Genomic DNA, 17559 nt, shown 5'->3' with positions numbered 1-17559 from the left:
TTTAAATTTGTGAAGAGTACGGATACTATTTTAACCCAAAATAGAAAGGAGAATGAAAAGCAAATGATCAAAGGAATGAGTGGTGGCCGATCTAGCAACCGGTCACAAGAGAAAAGATAACTTTTTCTCTATAAAGGGATTTAATGCATTAATTCAGAATGACACTATTAGGTGTTATTCGTTTGAAAATCTATTTGTTTATGCAGTATATACACACGTGTGTTTATAACTTGATCCATTTTTTTAATTATGCTTCACATAGATTTATACCGACATATAATGCCTGAGCCAATAGCTAGACAAATAGAAAGACTTAATTGATATTAAACTAATAGTTTGATGACTCAATTAGAACATTTACAATTTAAGGGATCAATTTAAAATCTAGAATATAGTTTGAGGACTTACAATAGAATTAACTCTTTCTCAATTTTTAATGAAGGAAAACACCACTCTTTTTTTGCCACGTCAACCACCAACTTTCCATTAATATCTTTTTTCTAACCTTTTCGCCTTAGGTTCTTTAAGCCCCATAGTATCATTAATTAATTCAAACAAATCCAAGTATTTTATTCCCTTTATGACTATTTTAACCTTATCCCGACAGTGAAAATCGCCACGTAATGAGGACATATTTGTCATTTAGAACCAATACATTTCGTAAAAATATAAATAATCAATTAATTAAAATAATTTTAATTTTATTATTTACCCATTCTATGGCGCGTATATAAACAACCGACGCATTAAGAAAAAAGAGAAAAAAAAAAGCAGAGAGAGAAAATGAAAGAAAGTGAGAGAAAGTGAAAGAAAATTTAGACAAAAAACCAAACTGAACCCAGAAAAAACAGCAGACAAAACAGTGTGTGTGTGTGTGTGTTTTTTTTTCTGGTTCAGTGTAAGAAAGAAAGACAAGAGACATAGAGAGAATTTCTGGGTTTTTTTGTCTCCTTTTTTTTTGTTCTTCGTTTTCCATCTAGAAAAAGAGATATATTTAGCCATTTGATCGGATTACAGTTAGGGTTTACTTGGGGGTTGTTGTTTGTACGTTAAATGGAGCGGGACCCAGAATCCGATCCGCAACCGGAATGGAATACTCAGGGACCCGAAACGGGACTCGAAGGTTTTTTTTTTTTTGGTTTTCGCTTTTGGGTTTTTTTTTTCGGGATTCATATGTTCATTATTTGTTTTTGTAATGTGGGATTTGATATGGGTTTTTTATTTGAGATGTAGAACCAGTTTGTCGATTGGGATTAGAAGGTGGGTCGGAATCATACCCGGAACGACCCGATGAAGCTGATTGTATTTACTATTTGAGGACTGGGTTTTGTGGCTATGGTTCTAAGTGCCGATTCAATCATCCTCGTGACCGTGCTGGGGTAAAAAAAATAGATAATTTGATCGAATCATTCTATTTTTTATAATTTCTTTCATCTGTTTCTATTGGTTTTTTTGTTTGATCATGGTCTTTGGAGTGATGGGATTTAAAATTTTAGGGCAAAAATGCAAAGTTTTCTTTTCTATTACTTCAATGGTGTAATTGGGAATCTATATCTGGTATAACTTTTATGCTCATTTGTTTTGATTGATGAAAGAAATTCGATGATGATGATTGCTTTAGGTTATGGGAGTTGGAAGAGGTGGTGTTGGAGAGTATCCGGAGAGAGCGGGCCAGCCAGTTTGTCAGGTACCTTTTTTTATTATGTTTGACAAGTTCGAGATATGTAAGCCGAAACAGTACAATGTCGATTATTGTTCATTGCTTAAATTCTTGGATAATTTTTGTCTTGTTTTTACTATTTAGTGGCTTTCGTTTTTATTGATTTGCAGTATTATATGAGGACGGGAGCATGCAAATTTGGTGCTTCTTGTAAGTACCATCATCCCAAGCAAGGAGGTGGTTCTGTTAGCTCTGTGCCACTAAATTATTACGGATATCCATTACGTCCGGTTTGTATCACTCAACATGAATTTTTAGATACGTTATTGTTAAGTTTGTGTAATAATCGAGCAATCTGTAGAACAGGGTGAAAAGGAGTGTTCTTATTATGTGAAGACGGGACAGTGTAAATTTGGTACAACATGTAAATTCCATCATCCTGCACCACCGGCTATGCAAGTTCCGGCACCATCTCCAGCTCCACAAGTTGCACCTGCACCTACACCAATGCCCGCTCCAACCATGTATTCGACGGTGCAATCACCATCTGGCCCTTCCTCTCAACAATACGGAGTTGTAATGGCTAGGCCTCCCTTAATGCCAGGCTCGTATGTGCAAGGCCCTTATGGTCCTTTGTTGCTTTCTCAAGGTGTTCCGAGTTGGAATCCATATCCGGTGGGTGAATATAACTTTATTTAGTTCCCTCAATGTTTGAATATACTATTAAATATTTACATTTCCGGTTGTTAATGCTGCTTGGTGTAGGGACCTGTTGGTTATGGTACTCAACCGACTGTTCCGTCAAGCTCAACTTTTGGGGCAACACCATTGTCTCCTTCTGCAACTGCCTATACCGGGTCTCATCAATTTGTACCATCTAGTTTCGAGCCTTCGAGTAATATTCAGGAGGAGGTGTCGTTTCCGGAGAGACCTGGGCAACCGGAATGCCAGTATTATATGAAGACCGGTCGTTGTAAATACGGATCCTCCTGTAGATATCATCATCCGCCGGAAGTGTTTGCACCAAAAGCAGATGTCGTCCTTAGCCCTCTTGGTCTTCCGCTTCGTCCGGTAAGCATTTTGTAAAATGTCCTACAAATGTGATGGCTTTTACAATAATTGGTCATCAAGAACGTACCTCGGGTTTGCATCTCTATCGTTGTTTCATAGATGCATATGCCAACCTATTGTTGTTTGCATGTTTATGCTTCTATGTGATTAATGAGTGTGACACGCTACTTGACAAATCATCATGTTTATTTTAGGAACATAAAGATTGTTCTATTTTGCATTCATTTATTAATTTACTATTAAGGGTGTACAAACATATCCGGGATTGCGATATCTTTCTGAATATCAAAGATCTTCTAACCTAGATTCCGATTCTTGGTAATTTATATATGTTAAATTCTCTAGTTCTTATAAGAATAGCCATAATTGTTCCATCAACTGCACAAGTTGAGTGTCATTAATAAAGTTCGTGATGATGTTTGATGCTTTAATTTTTCAATTTCAATGTAAATCTCGGGGATGGATAGGATGAGCAATTATGGTAAGCACTTCAGATGATGGGTTAAGGCTGATAAGTTGTTCGAAATAACACCCGAGTTATATTTTCCTAGCAGTTTTTACCTCAGAATTCGGAACTTGGAAGAGTTAGTAAGGATTGGTATAAACATGGCATAGGTGACTTTTGTTGTAAGGTTAAGTTGCACAATATGCTGAAAATCCATTCCAAGCTAGTCTTCCTTCCGATTATTATTGCGCGTGGGATGCTTATGCTTATGCTGGTCCCACTTTATTTAGCTTTCTTTCTTGATGTCATTCTAAAACCGAGCTAGTTAATATTCAGACATGCTATCATCACGAACATGAATTTCTGATTATGTTTTTAATTCTCTGGTTTTGTTTTAGTACAATTGCCGTGTGCGACATATATGCGTAATAGGACCTGTTGAGTTTCCTTTATTCTTTTTCCTCATAAGTTGTTGTTCGTGTACTTGTTCATGTGTTTTTCTATCAGGGTGCGCCCCCTTGCACTCATTATACACAACGTGGAATGTGCAAGTTTGGAGCCGCTTGCAGGTTTGATCATCCTATGGGAACATTAAGTTACAGTCCATCTGCATCTTCCCTCGCCGATATGCCTGTTGCACCCTATCCTGTTGGAACTACAATCGGTACTCTAGCTCCATCATCCTCATCGTCGGAATTACGACCCGAACTTCTTTCAGGGTCCAGCAAAGACCCTGCTCCAGCCATGATATCATCATCAGTGAGCGCTTCAAGTGAGCCTGTCGGTTCCGTTTTCTCTGAAGGTGCACCTGTTCCTCATTCAACCACACAACAATCTAGTTGGAGTTCTGCTCCTTCTACTGGCGGTGGCAGTGATGACGATGAGCCACACAGTTCAAGCTAAGACAAAGAAGCAACCGCATCAATCCCCTTTTTTCGTTCAAGGTCATAAACCAAAACATTATCATTATTATTATTTTTCTTTTTGAAAGTCTTCAAAATAGGAGGATTCATTTCTTTACTATCACAGTTCCGCCGTTCTCTTCCATATCGAATAAGTCTGTGCCGCCAAACCCGTAAAAACTTCAACCGAAAAACCCTACATACCTTTTCCGAAAACCCTGCATTTACATTAGGGAGAACCGAGTCAAAACCATCCTAATTTTCGGAGCTCGTAAAAACGAAAACATAGGAATCATAAATTTCCATCACCTTATTTGGCCTAATTTCTTTTACCCGAGTCTAAATGTTTGATACTTTTGTCAAAACCTTTCCGATAGTTTGAGCAGTATTTGCTACATCATCGAACTATGCTTGCATTAATACTCTTACTGATGTTTAGTAATTAAGGAATAAAAAACGGATCGATTGAATCGGTTGAATTGAAAAATAGTGTTAGCTCAGCTCGTTGAATTGAAAACTCGGATTACATACTATTTATTATTAAAGCTTTGATATATCATTTGGTATCCGAGTTTCGAGTTTGAAGTATTTTTTGATGTGATACTCGTGTTTCCCTTTGGTTAAATATGTTTCTTTTTTATAAGATTACACGCTCTGATATTTTATAGAATTTTCTCGTGTTTATAAAATAAAATAAAAATATTACAATATCATTTTTTAATTTTATAATATTGTAGCAACTAATTTAATAAAAATTTAAAAGTATAATAATTGAACTTGAATTTTAAAATCTAAAATTAAAATGACTAAATTCTCAAAATAAAATATAAAAATAAAATTCAAATTTATAAAAATACAAATGTTTTGTTCCTTTTTTCTTCTAGAAGTAGAAATATATATTTTATGATTTTAAGTATGTTTTGAGAATATCCATCAAAATTGTGGAAGCACATTCTTCCAGTAGGACCCACATGTTTTATTAACTATTTTGATTATTATCATTAAATATTATTCTTGGTTTGAAAATTTTCGGTATTAGATAATTATATTAAATCTAAATTAAATTAAAAATCGAGTTTAGTCGGGTCAGATTTTTAATGATTAAAATATAATTATAAGTAAATTTGAATATTACATTCGAATAATTAAAATCGATGATTACAAAATATGATTAAATTAATAATTGAATATAAATTAGAATAAATATAATTAAGGATCATATATGATAAGTCCACACGTAATTTACGTAGGCTGAGACTTGAACATAAAACCGATATAATCGGTGAAATATTTTATTGAATAGAAAATAAATTAAATTGGAAAAATGTTAAAGCGATTTTAACTTCTTCTAAAATTTCAACGTTTTTGAAAATTGTGAAATTGTGAAATTTTATTTATTTATTGAATTTTTGTTGAATATTTTTGTACTTAATATTAATAAAAAAAACTCAATTCACCCCTGTTAATGGATTAGTTGGTTGGACCGGTTGAATTGTGAATCAGTTTATATATCGATCTGAATAGGAATTAAATTGATATCCGTGCAAATTGCTTGTAACTAGTAAAAACAAAACCAATTTATACCGATTGAACCAAATTTATCAATTTTTAACTTTTTATGAATTTTAATTATTTATTTAATTATTGTTGGGCCTACGATTGAATCGGTTAAACCGAGAACTAGTGATCTAACCATTTCGACCATTGGTCTAGTTATTAAAACGTTATAATATAGTATAAATTGCAAATAAAACATGTTCGAACTACACAAACTAAAATCGAATCAATACAAAGCATAATAGACTAAAAACTAAAATATATCAAAACTATTGTTTTTGGAATCGATTGGTGGTCAAACCAATCAAGCCACCAATTTATCTGGTTCAAATTAAATAAATTACTTAAATATTATAAAAAAATTTAAAAATATATAATATTATAAATTCCAATTCAACTTATCTTTAACTTTATTCAAACGATCCATATAAATTTTCGAGATAATCAATATTTCACTGCTTCAAATCGATATACCAACTAGTCTAGTCTAATTCTAAATACACTAACAAAAACCTAGGTCAAGCTAAAACATATCCAATCAAAAGCATCTGATAATTAATTAGTGGATAAATTAATTTCTAAAATAAATTTACCTATTACTAATCGCTTAATTAGTGGATAATTAATTAATTTACTTTTTAGCCTCCGATAATTAATTAGTGGATAAATTATTATTATTATTATTATTATTATTATTATTATTATTATTATTATTATTATTATTATTATTTTTCGTTTCTTTACCGTCTCTTCTTCTTAGTTCATACACAAAGCACAAGCATTTTTTTTTTCTTCTTTTTCTTCCATTTGTTGATCTGCCACTTGTGACACGATCTTTTCCTTTTAATGGGCACTTGAGATCATAGAAAAGCTGAAAAAAAGAGAGGATTTGAAGGGGAAACACTCGGTAAAGATTGGATTTTTTAAAAGGGAAATTGAGTGATTTTTTTGTTGTGTGAAAAAAAGGGGGTGAAAGTGAGGATGATTTGGAGTAATCTTTGAAGAATTTGTGTTAAATTTTGGGTTTTTGATTCTGGGTTTTTCTCTTGGATTTCGATTATGGGTGGTGGTGGGTGTTTTCCTTGTTTTGGATCATCAAACAAGGAAAAGAGTAATAATGGTGGGAAATCCATTAAAGAACTGAACAACAAGGATTCAACTAAAGATGGCTCAGTTGGTCAGTCTCATCATGTTAATAGAGCTAGTTTAGGTAATCTATTTCCATCTTTTAGCATAATTTTACCTTTTTTTTACTCTTATGTTTGTTTTAAAATTGTGGGTTTTTGATCAGCTGGGATATGTTTCCTTGATTATAAGCAGTTGATCTGATGAACTTTTGGTTTGTTCTTTTTGAGGTGCTTGATTGAATTATATTGTTTATGGCTTTATCTATTCTTTAGCTTTGAATGTTTGTTTCTTTGTTGGTAAACTAGTTTGAATTTTTATAACTCAGATGGGAGGACCTAAGGAATTGTTTGAGAGATCTGCTTGTAGGTTCAGGGACGCCGAATTTTCGTATTATATTGTTGTTCATCCGTGATTGTAGCTAACATTTGGACTAAATTCTAGTAAATGTATATTAAGTGTGAATATGGAATGTTCCTACATATGATATAAGAATGTAGTTAAGGACATTACGCGCGTCTCGTTTCACTTTGAATGTTAAATACGGTGTTGAAATCATCGATTTTGAATCAAGTATGGTTGTTTTTGTGTGTGAGATGCTAAAGTGATAGAAGGTTCCTTCTCCATTTCTGGAGGACTCGGTTTTATAGCATTTGCGTTCACTTTATGCCCCAACGGAATGTGGTTTTTAGCTTTTTTTATGCTCTTTTAATTGTAATTCTTATTGTTGTCTATCTTCTTTCATTCCATTTGATGTTTCTGAGTCACTTCTTTGAACAGACAAATCAAAATCTCGGAGTGGTTCTGATTCTAAGAAGGAGCCTGCAGTATCTAAAAATGGATCAACCGAAAATATCCCAGCTCAAACATTTACATTTCGAGAGCTTGCTGCTGCCACAAAGAACTTTAGGCCGGAATGTCTATTAGGAGAAGGTGGTTTTGGACATGTTTACAAGGGCCGGTTGGAAAGTACGGGACAGGTCCGTTACCGATACTTGAAACTGATGTCTATATCTGCGTTTTTAAATGTTTTATTATGTTACGGGATTGCACTTTAGTTGCTTGCTCTGTATGATAAACTTGGGATCCGAGTGATGTTAAATATTCTCATACTGCAGGTCGTTGCTGTCAAACAGCTTGATAGAAATGGCCTTCAGGGAAATAGAGAATTCCTCGTTGAAGTTCTCATGCTTAGTCTCTTACACCACCCAAACCTTGTCAACCTGATTGGTTATTGTGCCGATGGGGACCAACGCCTCCTTGTCTACGAGTTTATGCCTTTAGGGTCATTGGAGGATCATTTACATGGTAAGGATGCCAGTCTTTTGGTTTTCATGATACCTGCACTGTTAACTTGAAAAACAAATTATGTAATAAATTGTAAAGTACCTCTATGGCAGTGAAAATGCTACAAAAAATGCTTATTACCGAGTTTGTAGCCTCATAACCGAGTTATTTATTGATGAAGCAGCTTGGGTTGACTTTGGTATAACAATACTTCCTTCTATAGAGGTCTTTTAACACGTGATGAAAAGTTAATGCTTCTTAGAGTAAGATATCAAGACTTTGGCATTGGAATCTTTACTATTAATAGTAAGCAATCAAATACGGAGCCATCGCATCCTTGAAACTGTTCTGTCAGCTTGGCTTTTTTTAAATTTACATCTCGTTGTTAGGATTACTTTTAAAGCTTTTGTATTTAAGGGTGCATTAAACATCAGTGTATTCTCTTAGGTGGCTTATTTTGGACCCGTGTGATTAATGTGATATCAAGTTAGGCTTAGAGAATCAAACTTTTGGCAGACCGCTATGGTTACATTGTTCTAAATTTGTTTTCAGATCTTCCACCGGATAAGGAACCTTTGGACTGGAATACGAGAATGAAGATTGCAGCTGGTGCAGCCAAGGGATTGGAATACTTGCACGATAAAGCTAGTCCTCCTGTTATATACCGAGACTTAAAATCATCCAACATCCTTCTTGATGAAGGCTATCACCCTAAATTATCTGATTTCGGGCTTGCGAAACTAGGTCCTGTTGGTGACAAAACCCATGTGTCCACTCGTGTAATGGGTACTTATGGTTATTGTGCACCGGAATATGCAATGACCGGCCAGCTCACTCTAAAATCCGATGTCTACAGTTTTGGAGTGGTCTTTCTCGAGCTTATCACGGGGCGCAAGGCCATTGATAATATGCGTGCTCCTGGAGAGCAGAATCTGGTTGCATGGGTAAGTGTCTGTTTTCTTCTACTGTGCCACGATTGTTCCGAAATATATGCTTATGCTGAATGATTGTGTTAACTTAAATCGAGTTATTTTGTTCTTTTCGATGTTGTCAAAATGGTGGGTTTGTAGGCACGACCGCTTTTCAAAGATCGTAGGAAGTTTCCGAAAATGGCTGACCCGCTACTACAAGGTTGTTATCCGATGCGTGGATTGTACCAAGCTCTTGCAGTTGCAGCAATGTGTTTGCAAGAGCAAGCGGCTACAAGGCCTTTAATAGGCGATGTGGTTACGGCCCTTACGTATTTAGCCTCACAAACTTATGACCCAAATGCCCCTGGCAACCAAAGCAACAGAGTCGGTCCATCAAATCCAAGACTTAAGGATGATAGGAATATGGCTGACGGGTTAGACAGCCCCGAGGGTCGTGGATGGCATCATGGTTCTCCTTCCACGCATAGAAATTCACCTGATTACAGGAAGAGGAATCAGATGAGGGAATCTAGCACCGGTTCTGAGTTGATCAGGAATGACGCTGGTGGGGAATCAGGGAGGAAATGTGGTTCGGATGATTCGGAACGACAAGAATCTAATAGAGGCAGCCCACTGAATGGTTCAAGAGCAAGGGAAACTCCACATAATCGTGTTCTCGATAGAGAACGTGCTGTCGCGGAGGCCAAAGTATGGGGTGAGAATTGGAGGGAGAGAAAACGGGCGAACGCAATGGGTAGCTTTGATGGTACAAATGAGTAATGACCGATGCTACCTAAATACTAACTCATGTCATTCTTCTCTTCCAATCGAGGACATTGCGTATCGGTTTCTTGGAAAAGAATAAAACTCCAACGATAAAACCATCTGTTACTGTCAATCTCCATTTCTACCCCGGAAATAAGAGTTAATGCATGTATCTAACTTTTGACTATTGTTTACTTGTCCTATAGTACATTTCCAAATGCTTCGATTATGTGGTCGAAGGAAGAAACACAAAAAAAGAAGGGATTGAGAGCAGTCGGTTGGTTTCGAGAATTCACAGGTAAATTTCCACCAGCAAAAAAAAAAAAAAAATGTATACAACATACTATATGTATTTAGGCTTTTTTCTTTTTCTTTCTTTATTGAGATTTATGTTACAGGAGATGTATGTGGGGGGAAAACTTAGTATAGGTTTGTCTGGATGTCTCACCAGTCTTGTCTAGTTTTCGACTTGTTCGAATTCGTGTATGCATCTCCGAGTCTACCTTGTTTTTGGCTTTATACATAGAGGTTTCATGATATTATTATCATTTATGTATGATCACCTTCGTCCTATTGTTCTTTATGTAATTACTTGTTTCATTATATTGTCATTCATGTATGATTATCATCATGGTAAAAGTACCATGGAGGTTTTATATTAGGAGTCGGATTGTATTTTGCCACCTCTACTAAAAAAAGAGAGCAAATTAGTTCATGTAGGTTAGATTAAATAGTAAATTGGTCCTTCTGATAAAAGTTTCATCCACTTTTAGTCACTGTATGTCGGCATGAGGTACACGTGGCACATCACGTGTCACTATTTGGTTATTTTATCAATCATGTCGATTTTTAACAGTAAAAATAAATGAGATTTTCAATAGAAAGAACTAGTTTTCTCTCTGATCTAATGTAAGGATTATTTTGCTTTTTTTTTTAAGTAGAGAGAACAAAATATAATATAATACCTAGTATAAAGATTTTCATGGTACTTTTACCTCATCATCATTGTATCATTCGCTTCACCATTTCATTGCTAGAGGTCTAATAGTTCATGGGCATGGGTCAGGTTACGGATCGGGTTATCTGAAACTTGTCATTTATGACTATGTGCAAAGATAAAATTTTTTGTAAATATAATTATAAAAAATATAAAACTAATTTGATTTTACATTCACGATTACGACTATATATATAAAAGAGATCCTTGCACATCTACTGAAAATAATAATAATAAATAAAAGGAATTCATTGTATATATTAATTTTAATATTTTTAAATTTAAATTTATTTTAAAATTTTAATAAGTTTATATGTATGTTAACTCGTAAGTCTATTGAAATATAAATATTGGACTCGAAATTTTTTTAGAATAAATTATATTAACAATAATTCAATTATTAGTAATCTTTATAATCATCCAATTATGATAAGTTACAAAATGGCCATTCAACTATTCAATTATCTTTTTATTTTAACTCTAATTTTATAAATTATATCTACTTAGTCTTGATTTTAAAAAATTTAACTTTTAGCATTTACATATTATATATATATTTTCAATCAAATTTAGCTGACAATTTAACTTTGTAAGTTTAAAAGTTATCAGATTACGATATGTAAATGTTAAAATTAAAGTTGTTGTTACGTCAACTTTTAAAATTACAGCGGTTAACTAATGACAAAAAAAAAAAAGTCAGATGACTATTTTGTAATTTTATAATTAGGTGATAAAAAATTAATAATTGAGTAATTTACATATTTTAAAAAAATTATTATCTCAATCTCCTATATATATATATTTCATTAAAAAATATTAGACTGAATTTAATTAATTCGTATTTAAATTTAAAAAGTGATACTCGGATTTAATACGACACTCGTTGCATACAAGCTCAACCTAATGCTATCCGATATTTAGCAACAAACATTATATCTACATTTAAGGCCTCAATTACTAGGTAATAAGCATAAAAATGCAGGAGCACCAGTCACTAAACCGAATCACACTGGGTTCGAATTTCCGGCAACCTGAACTCGCCAACCGAAACACCGGATATACAATGAATTGAGTGCCATAGCTGTCCCGAAACTTATCATTCCCGATAACAGTATAGAGAAAACAGCCTTCATATGGACCTGCATAAAGGCGTCGTTGATCACAATTAGTCGATACAGAAAGCTATTTCATGCACGTAGTTCAAATTATCTTGGATAAAAAACACGTTGAGTTTCGGTTTGGGATGGATTCGGTACAAAGCACTAATACGAATTTGCTTGTGAAAAGAAGTTAGTATTGCTTACCACGGTGTAGAATACGTGCACGATTACTGCAACGAGTGCGAACTCAAAAGCTGCATACGTCCATATATACTCCTTGATTGCTGCAAAAGTGCAAAATCCGAGAGAAGCCGATGTTAAGATGAACCACAACTCGTAAAAGAATATAAAGTTTGAGGTTCGGGCATACCTAAGATGAGGGCAAAGATAGAGCCTAAGAGGCCTAGGGTAAACGCAAATGGCGCGGCAATCACAACCGCTTGAGTCTTCATTTCCCGAATCTACAAAATGACGGACGAGGCATGAATTCAACATTATCAAGCCAATGATGAAAATTATAAGCAATTTTGCTTCGATTTTTTCATTTTTCTTGAAGTACCTGTGTTTGACAAACTCTCCAAAGACCCTTAAAGAACTTACCCGTGTTGGATACATACCCGTATTTGAGACTCATATCCGAGTTTACAAGTATAGTTAGGGATGTCAGAGGAATTCAACATATGATGTGCTGAAACTCGGATGGCAAACTAGTTGTATCTAGACAACTCAAATCCAATTAAATAATGCTAAAATGTTTCTTTGAGCTACATGCTAGCCTTATATTGCTCCGACTTTTTATTTTTTTGCTTGAAGTACTCGTGTCCGATACCAAAATCAAACACATTTGTATATGAGCATTGAGGATTTGAAGGAAAGTTCTTATACTCCACATAATTTTTGAAATTTAGTATCTGTACTTTTATTTTCATGAATTTAGTCTTTTCGCCTTTCAGATTTCAAAATTCAAGTCCAACGGTTAACATGTTAAAATTATTTTGTTAAATTCAAATTCATTAGAACGTCATTTTTTTGTTACGTTGCTATCAAATGAGCATTTTTTTTATTTCAAAATGTCAAACCAACAAATTTAACAAAAAAAAAAAAAAGCAATTGGACCTGATTTTTAAAATCTGAAAAATAAAGAGACTAAATTCCTGAAAATAAAAGTACAGAAACTAAATTCCAAATTTATGTGGAGTACAGGGATCTATTGCATATTTTAACTGTAACTAAATGATTTCAGGGACTTGGATAACATTCAATTCCGCAAAATGAAAAAGATCAGATTCCAGTTTTCAGTTACCGATATAGGTAAAATAGCATACCAGTAGTTGCTCGAGGAAGAAGAAATAGCATATCGTGCTAATTAACACGAGAACCACGAAATCCTGCCAGACACTGCATTTTGAAGTACGTATATGAGAAAAACAGTTAGTTCTCAAGAAAGTATTATGCTGTAGAATAATTATCTATGTTGCTCCGACTGCTAATTTTGCTAGAAGTACTCGTGTCCAATAGCCATATTCGACAAGATATGGATATGGGGAGCTTCCAAATATATGTAAAAACTTTGGGAGAAAAATAAAACATATACATGTCGGACATATAACCATATCCGAGTTCAAGTAACATTGATAATTATTAATGTTATATCATAATTAGATTAACTAGCTGATACTACCTCACGGTTTCTGATGGTAATCTTTGTGGATCGATGTTCTGTCTATTACTCCTTCGAGCCGTAGTAGGCACCCGCAACAAAGTTACGGGTAAGTTCCTCACTTCCTGTCCACATACGTCGCAGTTTTTGTTTCCTTTCACACTAAACCATTTTATGGCGCACACCTCGTGCACAAGTTGTAGGGCACCTTTGCAGCTGCATTCCATTTTAAGTGTATTCCTCTCATCACATTCGTCGAAACAGATTCTGCACACGGCTTCCTCTTCAGGAATCTCCTCGTCATCACTTTCTGCAGTAACGGGATTAATATCTGCACATCCCGTAGGAACAGCAAACCAATCTTAAAACTCGAGATGAAAAAAACCAACAATAAATGAAGTCAATAGTTGAAAAAAACCGAGTTCCGAGTTCAGTCACTATGTGTTAACCATTGTTGGTCCAAGACTTCAACATCCGTGTCTGACATGAAATCTAATAATAGGGATAAATAAATAGAAAATTAGTCATCAAATGTACGAACCACTACATACCATCACTGTTCTCAGTAGGGGCATGCTCTTTACGAGTATCGAAAGATGCAGATCTCACTATAACGACATTTCGTCCGGGAACTGAAAGAGACCTCGAAACCACAGCAAGCTTAGCTCCTTTCTGCATAAAATTTACAGTAACCATCTCAAAATGCTTTTAAATTTGTGTTTATACGACCGACTTGGAAATAGTCAGAAGTATATGACATATACATTCAATTTACTCCGTTCTCCAGCCATCCTTTCTGTAGCAGGCGTGGCAACTGATGGGGACAAATTTGATGCCGGTGTGACAGGCAGCGATGTACATCTTTGCCAAAAAGATGGGGATGGAAAACTAGCCATACTCGGACTTTCTGGACCAGTTTTGTTGTCAGGGGTGAGGAGGAAGCTTCTCTCGCCATCAGCTATGATACCCTTTTTCTTGAAGCTTAAGCCACGTAAGAAGCCTACCGGTGAGGAACCGCTTTTACCGGAACCTTGGGACTGAAGTAAACCCTTTCCACTATGACTACCAAATCCTATTGGTCTAGGTGGTATTTGAAGTGAAAGATCAGAGTGACGACCACTTGTTTCGGGCCTTGGAGGCTTGTTATCTAAGGGTTCCGGAACAGGAGAATTTGCCTACATTTTATAAGGGTTTAATTCAAGTAATTTCTTTAATAAGCCTACCGAGAACATTCAACATTATAAATAATTCATATAACATATTGAATTGGTAAAATCGAAAATCAGATTCCCTAGAACCAAATTTGCATTTTGGGTCCAAATTTCGGGTCTTGGCTTGAAGAGGCCGCCATTTGGACTAGAAAAGAAAAAGGTAAACACAAGGGAGATGGAAGTACCCATGTTTGAAATATTTCCGGACATGATTACGAGGACATGATCCTCTAAATGCATTGTAAACTTAGAAAAAAAAAATTGATCAAACCCGGATCCTATACTCACATTTGAGTCCGGATAACAAAGACTATTAATGTCTTCTGACACAAAAAATAAGCATCCTTGATCAAGCATTTACACGATTTTTGTTTTGCTTGTGAGGATTGCGCAAAAACTCACCCGCCTGCCCCCAAGAAAAATAAGACATTTCCCAATGCTACAGACACATGCGCACCGCGCACACACATGAGACAAATTATAAGCATCCGTGACCAAGCATTTGCACGATTTCTGTACCATTTACGAGGATCACGCAAAAACTCACCCACTACCCCCTCAAGAAAAAGAAGACATTTCTCGATGCTACACACGCATGCATGCACACACATATGACCAAAAAAAAAAAAGCAACCTTTAACAAGCATTTACTCAATTTCCGTTTCATTTATGACAATCCACACAAAAACTCGCCCGCCTACCTCCCCCCCCCCCCGCCCACCCAAGAAAAAGAAGACATTTCTCGATGCTACACACGCACGCACACATGACACAAAAAATAAGCATCCTTGATCAAGCATTTACAAGATTTCCATATCATTTACGAGGATCACTCAAAAAGTCGCCAGCCTACCCCTTCCCCCCAAGAAAAAGAAGGCATTTCTCGATGCTACACGCCAGCACGCACGCGCATACCATTAAGGAGATCAACAGTTAAATAGTTTCAACATACTCAAGAACATGATAAGAAGAAACAGTTGATTATCTACCGGATGCCTATTTAGTAGCGAATCCGAAATTCATATTTTTACACCTTTGAAATGTATAATTTCATTGAATCTCGACTAATTTACACATAAAGTATACATATCTTTCTCACAATTTATGAAGGAAACAAGATCAAAATCTTCGAAATTCACAAACCCTAAACAATAAGAGATAATCAAACAAAGAAATCTAAGCATTTAAGTATTATCTTCCAAAAAAGGCTTTAAATACCAGGAAAAAAAAAACTAGTAAAATACACCCTAAAACATCGATCAACAATCTCAGATTAAAAACAAAAACATAAATCAAGCAAAACTAAGAACATAAATTCACACCATAAAATAGATTGAACCCCAAAAAACAAAAGAGTGAAAAATCATTCAATTCATTTTCTAAGTACTAATTTAATGAAACATTTAGAAACCCATCTCTGGAAAATGAAGCAAAATATAAATTTCTCCTCAAATCTATATATTAAGGTAAAGAAAGAAAGAAAGAAAGAAGAAAACCTGAGAAGAACCATTTGAAACTCCATTGCTAACAGCTTCAGTTGCTTGCATTGTTAGTTCTTGTATAAGCTCACAAGAAACCCCCCTCAAGAAATAAAATGTAAGAAATAAATATAAAAATCAATCGATGAAAATAAATTAAGAAAAAGGAGAATAATTAATGCAACAAAACAAAAAACATGAGAAACGAAGAATCAAAAGACGGTGCAAACGCAAAGATATACGAAGGAATAAATCTCTACATAAAATTATTAAAAGAAATATATTTTCTTTTATTAATATATAATAATATGATATTGAGGATTTAATTGTAATGGTGATCGGGTCGCAGTCAGTAGGACTTGGGAAGATGACGACAGAATCGTGTCTGAAAGACAGACCACCCTGCCTTTTCCTTGCCGTTTCCTCATGTCCTTCTTTTTTCTACTTACTCGCGAATATGTGCTCATTCTCTACTCGCTTTATGTATTTGCCACGTCAATTGTGCCAGTCAATTTTTTACTTGTAACTGATTCGATTTGTAAAAGTTTCCTTCTTTTTTACGATTTCTTTTCATTTTTAGAGATTTTTTTTTATTTTTCTTACTATATTTATTTTAAATTTCTAAAAAAATATATATATTTTTATATTTTGACTCTCTTTAAATTATAAATAAGAAGATAACATGTTTCAACATATTTAAACTCACGCTTTTCTTGTATTGAGAACAATATCGATACCAATTAATTTATATTAGGAACAATATTTATACTAATTAAACTAACACTCAATTAATTTATAATCTAATATTTTAAAATTAGCATGTAAGTAATGATAAAAATTGGTAATTATATTTTAATTTTTTTAAAATATAAAAAAATAATCCAATAATAGATAAAAACAATATATATGAGTCATTATGAGAGCACAACATTGACATGTGAGAGTGGAGTTGACAAAATGAAAGCAAGTGGGAGAGTTAGGTCCATTGTTACCATCACACATTCATTACACACTCCATAAATTATTTAGGAAATTTCCTAAATACATACAAACTCCTCTTCTTTTAACTTTTTTTCCCCACCCAAATTTCATTTTTTTTTTTGGGTCATAGTAACTTATTTGATTTGATTGTGATTTTAATTTTAATTTTAATTTAATAAATTAAATATTTTTATTGAATTATCAATAAAGTGATAAAAAATTGTGTTAAAATAATTCTTAAATTATATATCTTATGATAAATTTTGTATCAAAAAATAACATTATTTTTAAAATTTTAAATAATTGAAAATAAAATTAATTTTAATTTTGAAATTAAATAAATTAGTTTTTTTTTAAAATTGATCTAGCAATTTAATTCATGTTAATTTCAAAAGTAAGCAATAAAAGA

The 17559-nt window shown here is 34.1% G+C and overlaps 3 protein-coding genes across 3 annotated transcripts; 2 read left to right on the top strand and 1 right to left on the bottom strand.

Annotated features, from left to right (window-relative positions):
* Nucleotides 1–752: 752 nt before the first annotated feature.
* LOC105775003 (zinc finger CCCH domain-containing protein 34) lies at nucleotides 753–4666 on the top strand. The gene is made up of 7 exons (XM_012597554.2): nucleotides 753–1123; nucleotides 1234–1379; nucleotides 1622–1687; nucleotides 1831–1950; nucleotides 2027–2335; nucleotides 2426–2731; nucleotides 3684–4666. The coding sequence occupies exons 1-7, from the start codon at nucleotides 1054–1056 to the stop codon at nucleotides 4077–4079; spliced, it is 1413 nt and encodes a 470-aa protein (XP_012453008.1). The 5' UTR covers nucleotides 753–1053; the 3' UTR covers nucleotides 4080–4666.
* A 1720-nt stretch (nucleotides 4667–6386) lies between these two features.
* Nucleotides 6387–10326, top strand: LOC105774992 (serine/threonine-protein kinase PBL27). Its single transcript, XM_012597545.2, has 5 exons — nucleotides 6387–6845; nucleotides 7541–7740; nucleotides 7879–8068; nucleotides 8600–8991; nucleotides 9118–10326. The coding sequence occupies exons 1-5, from the start codon at nucleotides 6695–6697 to the stop codon at nucleotides 9736–9738; spliced, it is 1554 nt and encodes a 517-aa protein (XP_012452999.1). The 5' UTR covers nucleotides 6387–6694; the 3' UTR covers nucleotides 9739–10326.
* A 1210-nt stretch (nucleotides 10327–11536) lies between these two features.
* Nucleotides 11537–16537, bottom strand: LOC105774981 (uncharacterized). Its single transcript, XM_012597538.2, has 8 exons — nucleotides 16188–16537; nucleotides 14245–14655; nucleotides 14032–14152; nucleotides 13502–13811; nucleotides 13146–13218; nucleotides 12191–12281; nucleotides 12025–12104; nucleotides 11537–11859 (listed from the first exon to the last, which is right to left on the bottom strand). The coding sequence occupies exons 1-8, from the start codon at nucleotides 16236–16238 to the stop codon at nucleotides 11725–11727; spliced, it is 1272 nt and encodes a 423-aa protein (XP_012452992.1). The 5' UTR covers nucleotides 16239–16537; the 3' UTR covers nucleotides 11537–11724.
* Nucleotides 16538–17559: the final 1022 nt, after the last annotated feature.

The sequence above is a fragment of the Gossypium raimondii genome, chromosome 1, assembly GCF_025698545.1.
Source record: "Gossypium raimondii isolate GPD5lz chromosome 1, ASM2569854v1, whole genome shotgun sequence".
Taxonomy (NCBI): domain Eukaryota; kingdom Viridiplantae; phylum Streptophyta; class Magnoliopsida; order Malvales; family Malvaceae; genus Gossypium; species Gossypium raimondii.
This window is presented reverse-complemented; position numbering and strand designations above follow the sequence as displayed.

What these genes read in the sequence shown, in the direction of transcription:
- LOC105775003 (XM_012597554.2), top strand. Translation starts at nt 1,054, where the DNA reads ATGGAGCGGGACCCAGAATCCGATCCGCAACCGGAATGGAATACTCAG. An exon ending in ATCCTCGTGACCGTGCTGGG is followed by an intron (nt 1,380 to 1,621) that starts GTAAAAAAAATA and finishes TGATTGCTTTAG; the next exon opens with GTTATGGGAGTTGGAAGAGG. An exon ending in CGGGCCAGCCAGTTTGTCAG is followed by an intron (nt 1,688 to 1,830) that starts GTACCTTTTTTT and finishes ATTGATTTGCAG; the next exon opens with TATTATATGAGGACGGGAGC.
- LOC105774992 (XM_012597545.2), top strand. Translation starts at nt 6,695, where the DNA reads ATGGGTGGTGGTGGGTGTTTTCCTTGTTTTGGATCATCAAACAAGGAA. An exon ending in GGTTGGAAAGTACGGGACAG is followed by an intron (nt 7,741 to 7,878) that starts GTCCGTTACCGA and finishes CTCATACTGCAG; the next exon opens with GTCGTTGCTGTCAAACAGCT. An exon ending in AGCAGAATCTGGTTGCATGG is followed by an intron (nt 8,992 to 9,117) that starts GTAAGTGTCTGT and finishes GTGGGTTTGTAG; the next exon opens with GCACGACCGCTTTTCAAAGA.
- LOC105774981 (XM_012597538.2), bottom strand. Translation starts at nt 16,238, where the DNA reads ATGCAAGCAACTGAAGCTGTTAGCAATGGAGTTTCAAATGGTTCTTCT. An exon ending in GAGAACGGAGTAAATTGAAT is followed by an intron (nt 14,153 to 14,244) that starts GTATATGTCATA and finishes AATTTTATGCAG; the next exon opens with AAAGGAGCTAAGCTTGCTGT. An exon ending in TCTTCCTCGAGCAACTACTG is followed by an intron (nt 12,282 to 13,145) that starts GTATGCTATTTT and finishes GTCATTTTGTAG; the next exon opens with ATTCGGGAAATGAAGACTCA.